General features: G+C 41.4%; 1 protein-coding gene across 2 annotated transcripts in view; it reads right to left on the bottom strand.

Annotated features, from left to right (window-relative positions):
* Itprid1 (ITPR interacting domain containing 1) overlaps nucleotides 1–19,105 on the bottom strand; it is a 121,145-nt gene that overhangs the window by 75,224 nt on the left and 26,816 nt on the right. For both annotated transcript variants that reach the window (XM_028864096.2, XM_028864097.2), the window contains exons 5-8: nucleotides 13,015–13,066; nucleotides 10,688–10,774; nucleotides 8,610–8,812; nucleotides 22–596 (exon numbers count right to left, since the gene is read on the bottom strand). In XM_028864096.2, coding sequence (XP_028719929.1) covers nucleotides 22–596; nucleotides 8,610–8,812; nucleotides 10,688–10,774; nucleotides 13,015–13,066 — 917 coding nt within the window. The remainder of the gene's footprint in view (nucleotides 1–21; nucleotides 597–8,609; nucleotides 8,813–10,687; nucleotides 10,775–13,014; nucleotides 13,067–19,105) is intronic.

Here is a 19,105-nt window from a genome sequence, read left to right as displayed (position 1 = left end):
AGCAGTAGAGACAACACTCACCTCTTCCATTTCAAAGGAGTCTGGTCCTTTACTCACAATATGAGACAAGTTCTTAAGCTTGTCCATGTGAATCCACTTCTCCTTCCAGGTTTTTCTCCTAACTGATCCCTCAGACACATTGGTCTGAGGAGACTGTTTTGCCAGTGAGGATGAACAAGGCCACTGCTTGTCCAGAAGAGCTTGTGGAGGAAGACAAGGTAACAGGTCATTGCAGGCTTGGGCAGAACTATGCTCTGTAGAAGGAGGCACTTGACTCCCATCGTTGCTAATGGAAGCCACTTGTAATTCTAGTCTATGCTTCCATGGCTTGGTGGGCAGAGTAGAAGTCCCATCTTCCATCTTGAATGATTCTGACAGTGCTGGGTTACCAACCCTCCTGATATTCTGTCTTGAAGTTCTTCTTAAAAGTTGACTCATTCTTTGCTGATGCTCTTTAGCATCACTGGATGTGGGGCTGTGCATACCCTGTCTTCCAGCTTTCTCTTCAGCTTGGCTCTGGTGGGTATTAACATCATTCAACAAAGATGAGAAGGCATTGGTCACATGATCCAAGATTTCCAACTGTTGGAACCGGCCTGAAGAACATAGGAACACAGACATTTTAGGATAGCTTTGTTTTCCTATGATACTACTACAAAGAAGTAAATAACACAATAAGGACTAAACAATGGGGCCAGTGAGATGGCTCAGCAGGTAAAGTCATTTGCAGCCAATCCTGATTATTTTGGTGTGATTCCTGGAATCCACATGATAAAGGAGAAAAACAACTTCTGCAAGTTGTCCTCTGGCCTCCACATGTGTGTCAGGGTATACAGGCTCATGTACACAGGCATACACACAATAAGTAAATTCAAATGAAGGAAGGAAAATGCACTTAAAGAATGGATAATGTGACTATCTGAGAAAACAAAGACTTCAAGCTGTTAAAACTCAAGTTTTTCCCAGCAATGCCACATTCTCTGAAGATGAAACCTCCACCTAATGAGAAGTCACTGTATCACAAGGAAAGCTGTTATCTTTTAAATTTAGATGGAGGCACATAACTTTGTGGGTTCACAAATAGTTGTCATATGCTAATTCATTAAAAAAAAACCCTAGAGATAAACTCTATATGTTTATGTGTAGAAAACTAAATGTCAAAAGATTAGCTCAAGGGCTGGGGGTGTGGCTAAGTGGTAGAGTGCTTTCCCAGTGGACAAAGTCCCAGCGTCCATCTGTACTACTGCAAAAGATAAAACACTTCCTAAAGTAGCCCAGGTTTTCAACATGAAGTTGCCCAAGTATGCTTCCCACAGCTTCGTGCACTAGCTGTCTCGTCATCATGTCCGTCATCTCCATCACTCACATATGGGATAGCATATGGAATCAGGAGGCCTGGTTCTAAAAACATCCACTGCTGCAAGTTTAGCCCCACTGTGCATGAGTTAATACACATGCAGTGCTTAGCTCTGTGCCAAACATAGTAAATATTCGTGTTTTTATTTTTTTAAATTTTATAATCATGGATACACACACACACACACACACACACACACACACACACACACACACACACACATGGGGGGGGGGAGAGAGAGAGCTGTGCTGTACATCAAAGCAGATATAAATAGGCAATATAGGTCTGTGTTGATGTTCATGGCTCCTGATACTATCAAGGGCAATGCCAATGCCAGGGGTCTGGGCTGCCACCTGTAGCTGGTGTCTGAGGGCCTTGCTGCCATAGGGGCCATGCTAATCCTAGTGGCCTGCATAGCCACATGGGGATGGGCCTGGGCTGTTGCCATCAGCCATATTTGGGTCCATTGCCCAACAGGAGCCAGGGTCAGGGCTGATGTTCATGGCTTGTGTTGCCATAGGGAGTCACAGGAACCATGGGTGTTGAAACCCTAGGCTAAGACAGTCCTGTCCCTAAATGGCCTGGGGTAGCAGTCTCTTTGCTGAGCATTGCAGCAGGAGAACTGGTACTGCTCCAACCCCCATGAGAGAGCACTCTGGCGAGATGGACCCACCCCAGATGTTGGAGAGCTAGTCCCAGAGGTCCAGACCCATATCCTGGGCCTTGGGTTGGCCCACCCTAACAGCTACCCCATCTATGACATGCTGGAGTGCTCAAAAGTACTGGTCCTGCTGAACAATAACCTCAGGATCTCCATGACTCAGGGCAACAACAGGATATCCAAGAGGATTTTGATGGGGGCCCAGTGATGATGGTGTACCAGAGATCAGAAGCCTTGAACCAGACCAATGACTCATTACAATGAACATTTTGTGGGTGGGGCTGACTGGACAGAAGGGGTATACTGCGTGACACACCAGCAGCTCCCATTTCCACTAGGATGAATAAAGAGGTGTTGGAAAGATGGAGAAATGAGGTGGGGTTTTTTGTTTGTTTGTTTTAAATTAATTTTGGGGGGGAGCATACTGCAGGGGTGAGGAGCGAATATGGAGGGACTGGGAGGTGAGTAGGATTGGGGCACATGATGTGAAATTTCCAAAGAATCAATAAAGAATTATGTTTAAAATTTTTAAAAAGTTATTTAAAAGAACTATATTGTTTTCAATCTTTCAAGAAACAAACAGTAATTAATGAGGACTCCCATTTACTTTCATACTTAAGAATAGTCTCAGTTTGTTAGTCTTTCTTCATAATATGGCTACAATACGTTATTAATCCAGCAATACATGGAAGTATTGGCTTATAGGCATTGGAGAAGGACCTCAAGAGTTGGGAGACAATTTAGGCATATGATATCAGTTTGTAAAACATACTGAATTATTTTCTATTTTGGTATATTGATATAGTAAAACCATGGTGATGGGAAAGCAAGGAATTTTATTTTGTAGAACAGCTTTATCAAAACCCTGATGATAACTTAAAGATTATATGACTCAACAATGGTAAAAAGCCAACATAGCTGGGCAAAGACACTCTCTTAGTCATATTTTCTAACTACTATGTCCAAATACTTGAGAGGAAAACTTGAAAGATGGAGAGGAGAGGTGATTAACTTTTATTCCTGTTTGCAGAAGAGGATTCAGTTGATCCCAGTGAGGAAGTTGTGGCAGAAGATGACACCCTACCTCATCAAAGCCAATAAAGGGAGGGGAGAGAATATGTATACCTGAGTCAGTGGGATTTCTTTTTTCCATATTATTTTTTATTTAGCTCTTTCACTATTCCATACATATATTTAACATATTCTGGTTACTTTCTCCCCCTATATTCTGGTTACTCCCCCTTCCCCTCTTTTATTTTTTTCTTGTTCCTATCAACTATCCCTTGACCCATCTTTACCAGTCCTTTTCCCAGATTCATGACTCTTGGTTTGTTTAGATTAACTAGGGCTATCTAGGTGAGCGTTGGAATGGAGCCTGGAGGAGTCACCAGTGTGTATGCAACTGAAGGTAATTACTTTCTCTCCTCCTGAATACATTAGTAGCAAATAGTTAGCAGTGAAGGGTGAGATCCTTTGAGTCTCCCTTCCATCCATACCTGAGTGTTGATGGGTCCATTCTTACCCAGACCCAGCCAGGGCAGGCATCTTTAGCAGTTATAAGTTCAAGGTTACAGTGACACTAAATTGCTCAAAAGATGGCATTTTGCAGGCCCTCACCCATTTTTTTCCACTCTTACAATATTTCCATACTCTCTTGGGTAATGTTCCATGAGCTATAGAAAGAATGTTATGAGTGTTTTATTCATGACTGAGCACTTATTCTCAGTACGTTGTGCATCCAAGAGTCTTTCTGTATCCACCACCATTCTCTGGAAAGCAAGGTTCTCTACATAAGGCTGAGAATAATATTCATCTATGAGTATAAACATAAATATCTGGAAGCTATTTTGTTCTCTGTATTCTATTTAAGCACCAAGACTGTGGGATGGTGCTACTCATATTCAGCATAGTCTCCCTACCACTTTCATAGTTAATCCTCTCTGGAAGCATACAGACATACCCAGAAGTGTGCTTTATTGAATTCTTGTTTCTCAATATAGTCAAGTTAATAATCAAAGTTAATCATTACAAGTCCATCCCTTGTCAACTTGTTACCCAAATTAAATTATAGCATTTCACTTGGCCTTCAAAAGACTCACGGATGACTCATGTAAATACGCATCAGTCCATCTCCTAGAGTTTCTATACTCTTAGCCGTGTGGACAGCTCAAAAGTACAAGTTCAAAGTCTCCTCTGAAGAGTGAGACTATGTAAAATCAAAAGTAGGTTATATACTTCTGAAACATGATGGACTAAAATAAACATTTCCCCTTCTAAATGGAAAGATGGAATCACAAAAGAAAGGTATGGGATCAAAACAAGTCTGAAACCCAACAAGACAAACATTCAATCCTGTGGTTCCACATCTACCATCCAGGGTACAGATTGGCATTCTGTGAACTCCAATTGGGCTGGTAAAGCCTGACTGCTTTGGTCTTATTATTCCAAGCCTATGTGACTCCTCTCTTGGTCTTGATCTGCTCATTGGCTGTGGCTTTTCATGGCAGATGTTCCATATTGCTGGGATCTCTAACTTCTGGGGTTCTCTTTTGCATCTTTGGCTTCCCTCTCATAGCTACATACATACATTTTCCTCTCAGGAGGACAAATTTCCTGACATTCCATTCCATGCTTTACTTTGAAATATGGATGAAAGCATCATAATCCTTTGATTTTTACATACTACATGCTTATAAACCAGCATCATGAGCTGGATGCGGTGGTGCACACCTTCAGTTATAGCACTTATGAGGCAGAGGCAGACAGATGTCTGCACATCTAATGTCAGCTTGGTCTACATACTGAGTTTCAGGACAGCCAGAGCTCTATAGTGAGACCCTGTCTCAAAACAACACAAAAAACAAAAAACAACCCCCAAAACAAAAAACAAACAACAACAAAAAAAACCTAGCATCACATTGATAAAGAAAAGGTATACTGCTATCCCAGCAGCAGCTAGATGCACTTCAGCTATGACTAAAGCAACCTACGAGTACCTAGATGACTACTTTCTTAAGTAGCTTTGTGTGAGCAGGGTAGGCCCAAACTCTTCTTCTAGTCTTTAAAATTAATTCAAACATTGCCACTGAGCCTCTGATTAATAATGTCTCAACAAATTCATTTATGTCTTTTGCATGTGTATGCATACTGTATATGCTCCTTTCTATGCATGTTCTCCTGTGTGTGGGTGTGTATATGTGTGCAAGTGCACACGCAAATGAGTTTATGTGTATGTGGTAGCCCATTGTTGATGTAAGGTGCCTTTCTTGATAACTTCCCCTCTAATACATTGACGTAAGGTCTTTTACTGAACCTGGAACTCATTGTTTCAGCTTATTTAGCTACCCCGCTTAATCCAAGGCATCCCATTTCTGCTTTCTCAGGCTGGAATTACAGACACTCTGCTGTGCTTACTTGACATTTACATGGCAAACACTTTAACCACTAAACCCAGCTCCTGCCCAGATGTTTTTCATGGGTTTTGGGGGACCAACCTCCAGTCAACACATTCACTTAGCAAGTGCTTTATCTGCTGAGCATCTCCTCAGTTGTGGCCCAATTTTTAAGATGCCTTTAATATGTACTTTCTATTATTGTGATGCAAAGTACTTGGTTTCTTCTAATGGTCTCAGTTGTCTTGCAGTCATGATCTCTACTCTGCCTTTCCATGGTTATCTAGGCAAACTTACCTTTCAAATGTTTCCCATTAACATTTTGCTCATTTATAATTTTGTTCATAATAATCATGTATGTTATAAATTTTGCTAGAAACAAATAGCAATAACCATACTATAGCAGCATACTAGTCTGCTTTGAAATTTCCTCTGTCATACTAATCAGTCCATCATTGTTAAGTTCAACCTTTCTTCAAATCTCTTGGAACAAAGTATGTAAAAGTTTTGCCCTAATATCACAGGAATGGTTTCCAGTCTGTTCCTAGTTCTAAGAAGGGAAAATCTCTCATCACTTACAAGCTCCACCTTCACTATTTGCCTTCTATCAGCACTTGGGTTTTCCAAACTTCTTCTACAGTCCCCTACTAATGCTGTTTATAGCATCATTCTGGGGATTCTCCAGTCCACTTTCCTGTTTTCCCCCAATTTCTCTCACAAACCACTTCCAAAGCCTTCTGAGCAATATTGTCAAAGTCATAACAAAGATCCCGCTTCTCTACTAGCAATTTTCTGCATTATTTGGATACCTTTTAAAGCTGTTACCAAATACCTCAGAAGGAAAACTTAAGTGAATTACTTATTTTGGTCATGGTTTCAGCTGACAATGGCTAGGTGGGCATGGTAGAGCAGAGCAACTTGGCTTGGTGCATAGGACAGGGCTGTCTGGCCTGCTGGGACTTCTCTTTCTCCCCTTTATTCTATGCTGGACTCCTGCCTATGGAATAGGAATGCCCATGTTCCCAGCATACCTTTCTCCCTTAATTAATCCTCTCTGTGAATTCTCCAACAGAACTCTAGAGATGTGCTTTAATAATCCAGGCAAGTTGACAATGAAGACAACCATTGCAGATGCTGTCCACTGTTCTATTGTCTGGACCCCCAAAGCAACCTATTGAGCCTTCCCTGAGCATATATTGTGCTCACACGGTTTTTGTTTGTTTGTTTGGTTGGTTGGTTGTTTTTTATCTGAAAGGAGAAACTATCAGCCAATCATTCTGCTGCTTTGAAAGACCTGGTAGATTTTTCACAGAGGGCAGTGAAATTCTTTCAAGACCTTTGGAGAAATTCTTGGGTTTTGGGTGTTTCCAGATAATTCTGATTATATTCTTCCCCTATCTAAACCTTGCATGAACTATCATCTCTTGGATGAGCTTGGGGACATAATTGTTTTTACAATTGCCTTCTCTCCATCTCATAGCAAGTTTTGGTACTTACACTAAAACAAAAACCTACCAATTTAATCAGTTCTGTCAAGTCAGAGAACAACTGTTCAGAGCATGTATGAATGTTTTATGTTGGCCTGGGTGCAAGTTACATAACTGATTCTTATCCTGGGTTTGAACCTTCTGCAGTAACTTTGAGGAATGAGACGTTCTTTCCAACTCTATCTCCAGTAGCCAACTAACTTAGCTCTTGCTTACTTTATATTTGATCTCCTTGGCTTTAATGAAGTAGAAGTGTACGTGTGTCGTGTGTTGTGCAGAAGTAAAAGTGAGGCACCCACTCCAGGACCAAATGCCCACCCTTGGTTTCTCTAAAAGCAATGTTTCAATTTCATTTGTGAAATGCTTTTCATACAGATTAGCAGAAACACTATGTAAATACCATTAAGTCTGGATATTTTCTAGAAATTGAAGATTGATCAAAGAACTTCCATTTCTGGAAGGAGGGAAAACCATAGTAACTCTTTCTAGTAGTAAAAAGAATATATCAAAACACCTTCAGGTTTACATACTCTTAAAAAAACCTCACTGCTGGCATTTTGAAAACCATTTCATACAGAGATAGACAGAGAGAGAGAGAGAGAGAGAGAGAGAGAGAGAGAGAGAGAGAGGAAGAGGAGGATGAGGAAGATGAAAGAATTAGAAGAACGAGAAGAGAAGGAGGAGGAAAAAGAGGAGAAGGAGGAAGAGAAACTAAACTGAGAAATCCAAGAGAAGTCTCTTTCTCAATTAATTACTTGAGAAAATAGTTCCTCTTCATTGACGTAACGTTGAGTGAATTTAAAAGAACTTATTTCAGAATCAGAACTTTGCTATCTTCCTGATCTACATTTTCTCAAACTCTGTCATGTGTTCCATGGCATTGTCCCTTGCTTATCCAAGAGGAGTTCCAGATTTAAATGAGTTTGAACATGTTATCTACCTTCCCTCTAGGAGTCTGAGGACCATCAACCTGGTGGTAAATAAACTATTTAGCTACAAGGTTTCTTTCTCCTAACTTATTTGCGCATGTGCAGGTTCTCCAAGAGGATCTGCTGAGATACCTTAGCAAAAGTTATTCCACTGACTGCATGCTAGAGAAACAGCAAGTACATACTGTCTGTAAGGACTAAGTGTAGTTAATCCACACTTCGGGTAGATATGACAGGTGAGTAGCAGATACCTGCATCTCAAAGCATATTCAGGAGCAGTCTAAGCAGCCTCTAGTGGAGGCGAGGGTTTCACTTAAGGCTTCATGGTGAGCGGGCTGACCTGTCTCCTGGGGTGTGGCTGGAGTAGATGTTGGAGTACCAGTAAGAGTGTTTCACCTTTGGGCTTACACAGGATTGCACATTCTACTGTTCTCTAGTTTGTGACTTGTTTTGGCCAATGACATCTGAGTAGACCTGTGTTGAGTATACTTTCCCATTCCTATCATTTCCCTGTCATTACAACTAGTGATGCTCCAGACTGTTGTAGGGGCAGGGCAAATCTTTTAGTAATACTGGAGCAAATCAGTCTTCCTTCTAAATATACATACCAAACCATGGCAGACATAAAGAGAGATCAAGAGGTCAATCTTTTCTGTTTTAAGTCACTTGGGGTTTTGAATGGTATCGCACACAAGGAGTAGTCTATCCTGTCAAATGCTGTGGCTCTGAGCCCCAGTACTCAGTGCCAAGTACTGAGAGGCAATGCCATCAGCTCCTACTTACCGTACAAGTCAGGGTTCTCAAAGTCCATCCTCTGCTTCTGTGCTTCAAGAAAAACACGGATGTTGATTCCTCTGGCTGCTGAGCTGCAACCAAGGAATCTGGCTGGGATTTGTGTGCAGATATCTGGCTCATCAGCACCAAAGCCTAGATCCAGGAGAATCTCCACTGGGTCTTTTTCCCAAAATTCCAGCCATTCAGGAATGCTGAGATAAAAAAAAAAGAATATCTTTTTCTATAGCAGCCCATTTAACTATAAGCCATTTTTCTCTACTCACCCAGTCTTCCACAATTTGAGTGGAAGGAGATCTTGAACAGACAAACAGATGGTACGTTCGCTAGAACTCACATAGCTCACTTAAAAGACAGTCGGTCACCCCACCCAGGGATGCTTGCCTGTGCTTTACAAACAAAACCATGAGTTTATCCATCTTGCTTTTCTTTCCCAGTGGGCAAGTGTTAAAATGGACAGGGCAGGAAGACTGGGGAGTGGAAGTCATAGACAGTGCACTGACAATCACCTCCAAACAATAACTGATGACAAAAGAGGAAACAGAAAACAACAAAAAACTGGGAATGGAAACTCATAGAAGAATATGTTTTAAAGCATCAGTCTGGGGCATCCTTAGCTACACAAATCTGTCAAAGATATCATTCAGCGCACACTATAGGATCAATGTTTCCAAATAATGCTTTCAACTTCCTGGGTAGGATTAGAATATGTTAGTGTTTGTTTGTTTGTTTGTATTTTGTCTTGGCTTGGCTGAGAAACAAGATATCCCTTTGTCAAAATGTTCTAGTCCATGTTGGCACAGAAATTAAGAATCAATTACCTAGGAGTTTTATCCTCACTCAAAAAATTCTGGTGTTTGAACTTTCAAATGCCATGGACTCTGTGGGAACTGAAATTTCTCATAAGGTTTCAGCAGGTTTTCTGGCCTCTTCATTAAGGTTTCTGTTTGCTTTCCTTTCCATGCTCCTTTCATGAGCTTATGTGAGACCCGTTAGCTAATTTTCTCTCCAGAGCCTCAGTCTCATTAGTCTCATGGGCAAGCCCTCTTCCCTGACACCACCAGCATCACGTTCACAATTTCTGATGTCACTTGCAGATTTGTTGATTTGCCTTCTGACCCAATCAAGAAAGAAAAGGCAGGTTAGGAGCTCGCATTGAGTGGTCTAAATGGCTTGCCTGGGATACCTTAATCATTTGAATGATCTGGAAAGCTGCAGTGGCAATCAATTGATTGTATGCCATGGACAAATTAATGTAAAGAAGATTCAAATGAGAAATTAGTTTGGAGAGAATCCTAAATGAAAATTTAATTATCTATTGTTCCCACTGTATAAATTTTTATTCAGTCTGTTTTTAATAATCTTTATCGAACCTCTGTGGTGTTGTAAATTCTGAGGGTAGGTACCTATAACACAAAGTTAACAAAGACTGACTTCCAAATGGTACAGTGTCATGGCCACCAATATGATTATTGATTGACTTGTCATTAAACATATTATTGAATCACTATGAAAATATCATTAACTTGTAACATATTTAATTGCATAAGAAATAAACAAAATTAACTCACGTTTTAGAAAATAAAATATTGCATAAATCTCTGTCCTCAGTTTTTCCCCACTTTCCACTAAGTCTATAAGTTTCCTCCCGATCCTTTTCTCCCTGGGTGTATACACACTTTGTAAATTTTACCTGCTTGGCCTGTCAATAATAATGTGTCTCTATGCCTCTTGCACCTTGTGGTTTTAGAATGTGACCCAGTGATACTTCTAATAGCTGGAGCTGTAGTCTGTATACATCTTCCTTGTTTTGTCAATGAATGAAATTCCAACAATTGTACAATCTAATCAACCATTTATTGGTTATTTCTTAGTGATACATACTTAACTTTCTTTCCAATTTCACTACCTCTTTTAATATGGTCTTGAAAATCAGGTTTGGAAATTCTTGGCTCATCCTTTCATCCATTAATTCAACTAGTATCTCTCAAGTACAGATTTATAATTTCTTGAAGCCCATTGTTGAGCAGAATCATTTATCTGGATGAAAGTGCCAGGAAGTCACCTACCTTTGTGGTACCCCTGTGGTGGAATAGCATGAGTTGAAACTAGTCCCTCTAGACAGGGTAGGAGTCTCTGAGAAGTGATGCAGAGATCTAGAATGCAAGGGGATCAAAGATGAGTCACATTAATTTAGATTCTCTCAGGAGGTCCTTGAGATGATTTCCCTTCCAGAGAAAGCATTTGTGTCTCCTCTTGTTTCTAATAAGCCAATCGTGGCCACGCCTTGGAAGGAGGCAATGTGTGCAACAGAGGGGTGCTCCTCCTTTCTGAGCATCGTTATGGAAGGTGTGAGAATTTAAGTGTTAGGTGCCTGCAAGTGCTTATTATAAAGGTGATAGAATGTCTCACTCTTGACAGATGGCAAATCATTGGGGGACCTTTCAGGAACACAGCTTTGCTAGGCTCCAACTTGAGGGAAGAAGTTAATATTATGTGATGAAAGACATGCAGCAAACAACCACTGGAGGTACTCCACCTAATTTCTCACAATGAAGAAGGATTTCATACTTCATGGCTAACAGTCTCTAACCTGTGTCCCCAGAGCTCCTGTGGCCAACCATATGCAATAGTAATGAAGTCCCTTACTACCCAAAACAAAGAGAATCACCATATCTGGTACTCCTGTATTGTAAAACATTTTAAAGCACCTCCAAAGAAAATTGAACTGTATTATAATACGATTCTGTTTTATGTAGCTCAGGTATATCATGGATCATATTAGACAGTTGGCATACAATTAAAATTTATCAAACAACACTCTGCAGATGTCAATGTTCCCAAAGAGACCAGGTTACTAAACTTGAGTTGCTAAATTTGTTTTAGTCTGTCCATACTGAGTAAGAACATCTGGACCCTGCCTCTCTGTTTAATTGTTTCTTTTCATTAAAGATGAGAAAGAACATGTTCCTGAATAATAAGAATTCTAGTTTTAAATGACCATAGAGCTTGAGGAAAGGGGAAAATATATCCTTTTATTTATTGCCTTGTGCACTGGTTAGTTTTTGGCTTGTTATTGTTGTTTTGTTTGTTTGTTTGTTTGTTTTCACCTTGCCACACAGACCAGAGACACTAGTGAAAAGGGAATCTTGATTGAGGAATTGCCTCCATCAGATTGGCCTGTGGGAATATCTATAGGGCATTTTCTAGATGAAGGGAAGCTCAGTCTACTGTGGATGGACCCATCCATAGGGAGGTGGGCCCAGGATGTATAAGAAAGGTAGTTGAGCATGCCACATTTCTCTATGATCTCTGCTTCAGTCCCTGCCTCCAGGTTCCTGCCCTGGCTTCCCTCAGTGAAGGACTGTAACCTGGAAGCCAGATAAAGCCTTGCCTCCTTCAAGTTGCTTTTGGTCAGTGTTTTTTTGCAGCACCAGAGAGGCAAACTGCAACATATCAACCCTCCTTCTGTCTTTGAATTCCAGTTTTCTTTCTGAATTTCATGGCTCCATTCATTCTGCCATGTTCAGTTGAGCAACCTAGAAGCAGAACGGGCCTTAGATCCAGAAGAACTCATGAACATGTGTTTTGATCCAGCCATGTGGGCATGAGCTTGTCCCTGAATCCACCTCTTAAGCTCCTCTTTGAGCTCCCTGGGAGATTTTCTTGGTGCCTTATAAATATGTGACTGCATCAGAGCAAAGCAACCGATCAGCTAAAGGAGGAAGAACTGTGGAATGTGTGCTCATCAGCACTGAATATTTAGTTTTCTGGAATAGTTCTGAAATTACAAGAATGACCCAAGAACAGGAAGCAATCCTTGCCCCAAAGAGCTCACTCAGTCCCAGCATTTTTAAAACTAGACTGTGCCATAGAATCATCTGAAGGGTTTGCAAAGCACAGTTCTGAATCCCATCTAATGTTTCAGTTCAGTATGTCTGAGGTAGGCTGCATAACTCAGTGTCATGCAGCTGTGTAGGGGAGCACCCTCTGCAGTCTACTCTCTCCTCCATTAGAGACACACTGCTTCCCACCAACATCTCAACAGTCAGTAGACAGTGTAACATCATCAGCCAGACAAAATCATGAGTTTTTAGCAACATGTAGTTTTAAAGCAACACATTGCAGTAGAATGCATTTAGGCAAATATTATAATTAAGTTTTATAGCAGGCCAGCATTTGCTGTTGCAATCCTCTCACTCCTTTATGATATTTAAGATACCTCTAATTCTGCAAAGACTATCGAAAATGCTCCAAGCCTAGTAGCTAAGAGAGTGGCATTTCAGGAGATCCCAAGAACTATAGAATTAATAAGAAGAAATTATTATCATTGTTTCTACTCCATTTAATGATGTAGATGTAAAATTTCAGAGTGAAGTGACTGACTGCTACCTACCTCATGTAGTCTTTCACAGTCATTTGAACCATTCCTTGTTCATGCAAAGAAGCTGCAATCACAAAAAAAGAGGGGTAAACATGATTGTCATGCATGTCTGAAGATTTCTCACCTCCAGGTGAGCCTTTGTGGTAATGGATTCCTGTGTCCATCAGTGTTAACTGGCACTGTCTCTGCAACAAGCAAGATACAGTGCACCAAATGCACACTCAGTGTGGGAATGGGAGGGTGGGGATGGGGTCATCAGTAAACAGGAAGCTTAGCAAAGGTTTCATGGAACAGATATTTGGATTTTGAAGTGTGGTTAGAATGTGCTGGATAATGGAGAATCATTGTTAGAGATAATCGAACTGGCATCTGCAGCATGCATGAAGCACCATTCTGGGGCTATTTTCACAGGATCATTAGCTTCTAGGGGTGCTCAGTCAAGTGTAGCAAAGTTAAGGAATGTATTCATACCTTTATTATTGATTACAACAATAACAGTATTTATTTCGCACTAACCATGCTCAACCTGCCATTTATACAATTTATTTTATTTTATTAATCTCTTTAGATTTATTTATTTTATTCTCTGTGCATGTTTGCCTGCATATATATATATATATATATATATATATATATATATATATATACACACACACACACACACACACGTGTGTGTGTGTGTGTGTGTGTGTGTGTGTGTGTGTGTGTGTGTGTGCAATGCATTTGAGGAGTCCAGAAGAGAGTATCAGACGTCCTGGAACTAGAGTTATGGATGGTTTTAAGCCATGCGGATGATGGGATCTGAACATGGATCACCTGCAAAAACTGCAGCAAGTGTCCTTCACTGCAAGTCACCCCTCCAGCCCCTGTGCAGTGTTCTGTGTTCCCATAGTAAGTCCTTGAAATGGGGCTTGTTATTTCACACTTAAGGGAGAAAGAAAGGAGGCAGCACAGTTATATAAACTTCTCATGGCCAGTAAAATGCCACAGCTTATTTTGGTTTGCTGCTGTTGTTGTTTTCTTTCTTTTCCAAACACCACACTGCCAACAGAATGTCCCATGGTGCATTTGAAAGCCAAAAAGCGTAATTTACATTTATGCATCAGGATATGAAAATCCATTGTTTTGAGCAAAACATTGTACATGATAAAGATGGTACTGAGGATCCAGTTGCCCGTTAGAGGCTAGGAGGAGGATGCTGGGCGGCAAAATAACTGTTGGACATTATAGGGGACACTTAGAGGCCACTGCAATATTCAGACTGTGTCACAACATGTCAACAACATCTACAAAAGGAAATATTCAGATCATGGGCAAATTTATCAGAATGTCCACCAGACTTGTCACTCCTGGCTGTCCTGTTACACCAAGTGACATGCATCAACTTAGGTGTTGCAACCTGTACTGGGAAAAAATAAAGCTTTCCTCCACAATAAAGAAAAACAGATCAAGGTTTGAATGAGAAAACCTGACTGAGGGAAACACAGGGGAAAATGCTGGGTGTTATAAAGGGCTTTAGTTTGGAGCCAGGGTTACTGTCTAGGTAGTGAGTCACTGAGTGACATCAAGGATTCTAGGAACTTGACTGTAGATTTCAAGTTCAGGGACTGGAGATAAGAATACTCATATGCTTCAACAAATGGTCCTGGCATAGCTGGATGTCAGCATGTAGAAGAATGCAAATATAGATCCATATCTATCACCCTGCATGAAACTCAAGTCCAAGTGGATCAAAGACCTCACCATAAAACCAGATACAGTGAACCTGATAGAAGAGAAAGTGGGGAATAGCCTAGAATATATTGGCACAGCAGACAACTTCCTGAACAGAGAACACAGATAGCACAGGCACTAAGATCAACAATCAATAAACGGGATCCTGTGAAACTGAAAAGCCTGTATAAAGGCAAAGGACACCATCAATAGCACAAAGTTTTGGACTAGAAACACCATTGAGTGTGGAGAGCTCAATTGGGATGTTCTGTGGGAGCTTAGAAGATAAGAATGTTGACAGCAATGCAGAAAATGGAGGCCTGGCTTGTGAAATTTCAGAGGGAAATTTGAAGGACTTATCTGGACCATTTGCTATTTTGAATTAAGATTCTGTTGTTCTGGTCAGCTGGAGCTAAAGAGTCAGTCATAATTAACAAGAGACCAGCACCACTGAAGTAAAACCTTTGTGTTATTGGGACAACTGATGCTGGTTAGCTGGAGCTAATAAATTAGTGGTGATTAAGAAGAGACCAGCATGGGGTTGGTGTTTTAGCTCAGTGGTAGAGGGCTTGTCTAGCAAGCACAAGGCTCTGAGTTTGTCCTCAGCGCTGAGAAAAAGAAGAAGAAGAAGAAGAAGAAGAAGAAGAAGAAGAAGAAGAAGAAGAAGAAGAAGAAGAAGAAGAAGAAGAAGAAGAGACCAGCAAAGCTGAGGTGAAATCTTCTGAGAAGTGTTTCCTGAGAATACATAGAAGCTGTGTTCCAGAGGCAGCCAAGGCTGTACCTTGTGTTGGCAGATGGGATTGGTAACATGTGAAAGTCTCCCAGGTGGTACTGGTTTTGAAGGCATGAAAGGGTCATAGAGAGCAACTGAGGCTTGGCACTGTGAGAGGCCAGGAGAGGCCACTGATGAAGGTACAGCCTCAGTAGCAGTTGAAGACCCAGGGTTGAAGGGGTCATGAAGAGAAGTTGAGGCTTGGCACCATAAAAAGAGCCTATGAGGGGCTATTGGCAAAAGTGCATCCCAGTTGCCACAAGAGACCCTAGCAGTTTTGGAGATACCAATATCATAGGATGACCACCAAGGTAAGCAGTCACTGTGGAGTGGAGGCAGACTAAGCTTATAGAGAGCTAGTGAGAGTAAAAATACATGGAATGTACAGCAAAGCAAGTGGGACCTTCATCAGAGTAAGGTAGGATGAGAAATATCCATCTATTTGAATGCTGGATATAGGCCATGTACATTCTCTCAACACTATTCCCATGTCAATCATCACTAATCAATCACAGAAGCTTTTCACTGAGCCTAGACAGAGTTTTTTAAACCTTCATCTGGCAGATTTTCACATGGGGTAAAGGACATTTTTCATAAAGTTAATAAGTAAACTTTTTAAGGAAACTAATCTGGGGGAGTGTATCTAATCTTAGGAAATCAATAACGACTAAAATTTACCATTGCTTTACAGAGTATTCTAGGGAATGTGACCTTGCATTTAGCTGCTTTTTTTTTTAATGCCAATAGACACCTCAATGAGCCAGAGTTTGTAAACAATACTGGCCCCTCACCTGGAAAGGCATTATTAATTCATAACAGCACACTTGCTCACCGAACACAGCTCAGTCTTGGAGCATCTCAAGATCACAAAATAACAATCAAGTGAAGTTGTCACATGAAAGAAAGCTGATTTACCACCTTATTAACCACATCATAAAACAAGCACAGTACAAATTCTCGGCAATTACTTGAAGACTTGATGTCATGATGAATTAAGTAACAAGTTGCCAAATGGAAGGTAAAATAAATTCCTTCTAACATTTTAGGCAAACTTCCCCTATGGTTTTCTTCCCTCTTCCTGTCAGGATGGCCTCCATTTTTACTTTGTAATCCACTGAGTGAATGCCCGTGCATACCTGGTCTAGCTCATCAGGGGAATTCTGGATTCCTTCTATGCAGCTATCCCTATGGAAGAGCTCTGTGGTTCGGGGGCATTTCATGCTTTGTCCTGTGGCTGCTCCTGTGTTGCACCAGCCTTTTCTAGTTGTCTGTTGCAGGTTTCCTAGAAAATGTGAATGAATGTGTATGTCCATGCAGGGATCTGGCACTGTGGCCACAGTGAATTGCTCAAACTGTCAGAGAGGAAATGGTCCATTTTCTGATATTGATGAGAAGAATTAACTCAGCCTTGCTACATTAAAAAAAAAACATAGCCCTTGAAAAAAATCCAATCACCCAGAAAATTCTGGTCACTGGACACTGGCTCCTCTTTCCCTGGACTTCATGAAATTTCAGTGACTGCACTGTAGCCACACTCCAGAGAACACATCCCTCTGCCTGAAACTGTAGTTAGGAGCAAGCTGGTTGCCAGGAAACAAAGGGCAGCATCCAAGGGAAAAAAAAGTTGGTAAAGGTAGCATATGGTCTGTGGAATGTGATGTGGGCCAGGCTTGCTCACAGTGGGGGATTGTGTGGTCTCCTGATACACATGGAAACCTTAACACCATCAGCACCAGCCAGGCGAAGAGCTTCCCTGTCTTCCATCATTCAGCCATGTCCCCCGAGGCTTAGCATCAGCACCAGTTAGGAGATGGCTGCCCTGTCGCCTCAATTTCATCATCATGGATACACACATACAGCTGCTGAGGGCTTTTCTAGACTCCTGATACTTTTCTGGACAGTTCTGGAAATGACACAAAATTCTAGCTCAGCCAGTGCATTCAGACATGCAGCACTCTCTACTGCCAAGTTGAGAGTCTGAAGAAAACCCAGCCCATGGAATCTGATAAGACTTTTAAAGAAAAGCCTTGTCTATTTCTATTCTACATTCCCCATCTCCCTCAGGCCTGGGAGACCAAGTCCTGGGTTCATGTGTTTCTGTGTATTGATATCTTGAATCTGCAGAAGCAGCAGCTGGTCCTGCAGCAGGTGGACACACTTGTGGAGAGTCTTACAGACTGCAGTATGAAACTATTACTTCCCCCGCCCCCATTTTTCTGACTTGTAAGGTAAGCTTCCTGGAGGCCAAGGTTGGATTTGTCAAGGTTAAGGCTTCTCTGGCCTGTTTCCAAGATGAACCTGAAGAAGAGGCACAAACTAGTGGCCCATAGTGTGCCAGAACTCACAGGGATTGGAACTCCAAGACTTTCCTTAAAACTTGGAAGGGAGAGCAGAACAGGCCCAGGTGTCTTCGGGGTAGCAATCTGTTGAAGGCAGCCTACACTCCAATTTTCTAGTCTCTGTGCTGCCTGCTTCATTAGTGATTATCTGCCCAGCTCCTTCGAGCATTTGCTACCTCTGATCAGAGCAAGAATCTGAAGAACGGGGAACATCATAGCAGGAGTGAAAAGCTTCCCCTATTACACCAGATGTCCTGAAACTTCTGTAGGCATCAGGCTGAAGGCTGTGTGTGCAGAAGGCAGAACTCATGGACACACCTACATCTCCGATGCATTGCAGCGCCTGGCTGGCAGGGCACCTTCAGTTCCACACTCCATCTTGTTTTGGCTTTGGTGCTTTCTCTGCCATTTCCCCCTTTCAGGATCCCTTCTTAGGTTTTTTAATGCCGGCTGAAATCATTTGGAGAAGGTGAAACAAAGGTCAGCAAATTCCTGCTACCAACAAGTTCCTTAAGGATTGGTGTGGGGGAGAATTAAAGAGAGAACAGAAGTCCCTGCTCTGTGGCTTTCATTCCCTTCCGTGGTTAAAATTCCCATTCTGCTTCCTTCTAGATATAATCTCCAGCCACCCTCCCTACTGTTAGGTGGACTCCTGCCATCTGAAGCAGCAGATACCGCACTTAACCCTGCACAATGGATTACTGGAGAAGATGCAGTCAGATATGCAGAAGGCACTAATTAGCACCTTTGTTGGCTTAGAACACATTTTTTATTTTGGTTTTCCTAAGCATTTCTGACTGATTCATAGAAGACATTTGGTTCTTTGGAATATCGTCCAATAGACTAATCAAATTACAGTTTTTGCAGTTCTCTAAAATAATAGCATTCTGCAGCTTTCTGTAAATTTAACTCCTGCCTGACCAGAACACTTTGTAGAGGTAATCCACAGTATGTTTTTCTGGTTTGGCAAATTATTAATCCATATTCTTACCCCAAAGAGACTCTTATATATTGTCTCATACTCACATTAAAAATCGTAAAGCTAAATGGAACCATTTTCTCTCTCCCTCACCCTATGTCCTGCTTATTTTCTGAGTGGCATTCTCTCCTCTTCCTTGTTCCAGAGTTGACACTGGTGCAAAGCTTTGCCATCTTAAGCCTGGATCAGTAATAACTTAGGCCTCTCCCACAGCCAAGAGAGCATCAGAACATCACGTCTGTTTCCTCCTTGTAGTAAGGTCCTAAGCCACACCAATAGAGATGCTCATCAAAAATTGTT

Source organism: Peromyscus leucopus, chromosome 3, assembly GCF_004664715.2.
Source record: "Peromyscus leucopus breed LL Stock chromosome 3, UCI_PerLeu_2.1, whole genome shotgun sequence".
Classification (NCBI taxonomy): domain Eukaryota; kingdom Metazoa; phylum Chordata; class Mammalia; order Rodentia; family Cricetidae; genus Peromyscus; species Peromyscus leucopus.
The sequence above is the reverse complement of the archived record's forward strand: the minus strand, read 5'-3'. Positions and strand labels throughout refer to the sequence as shown.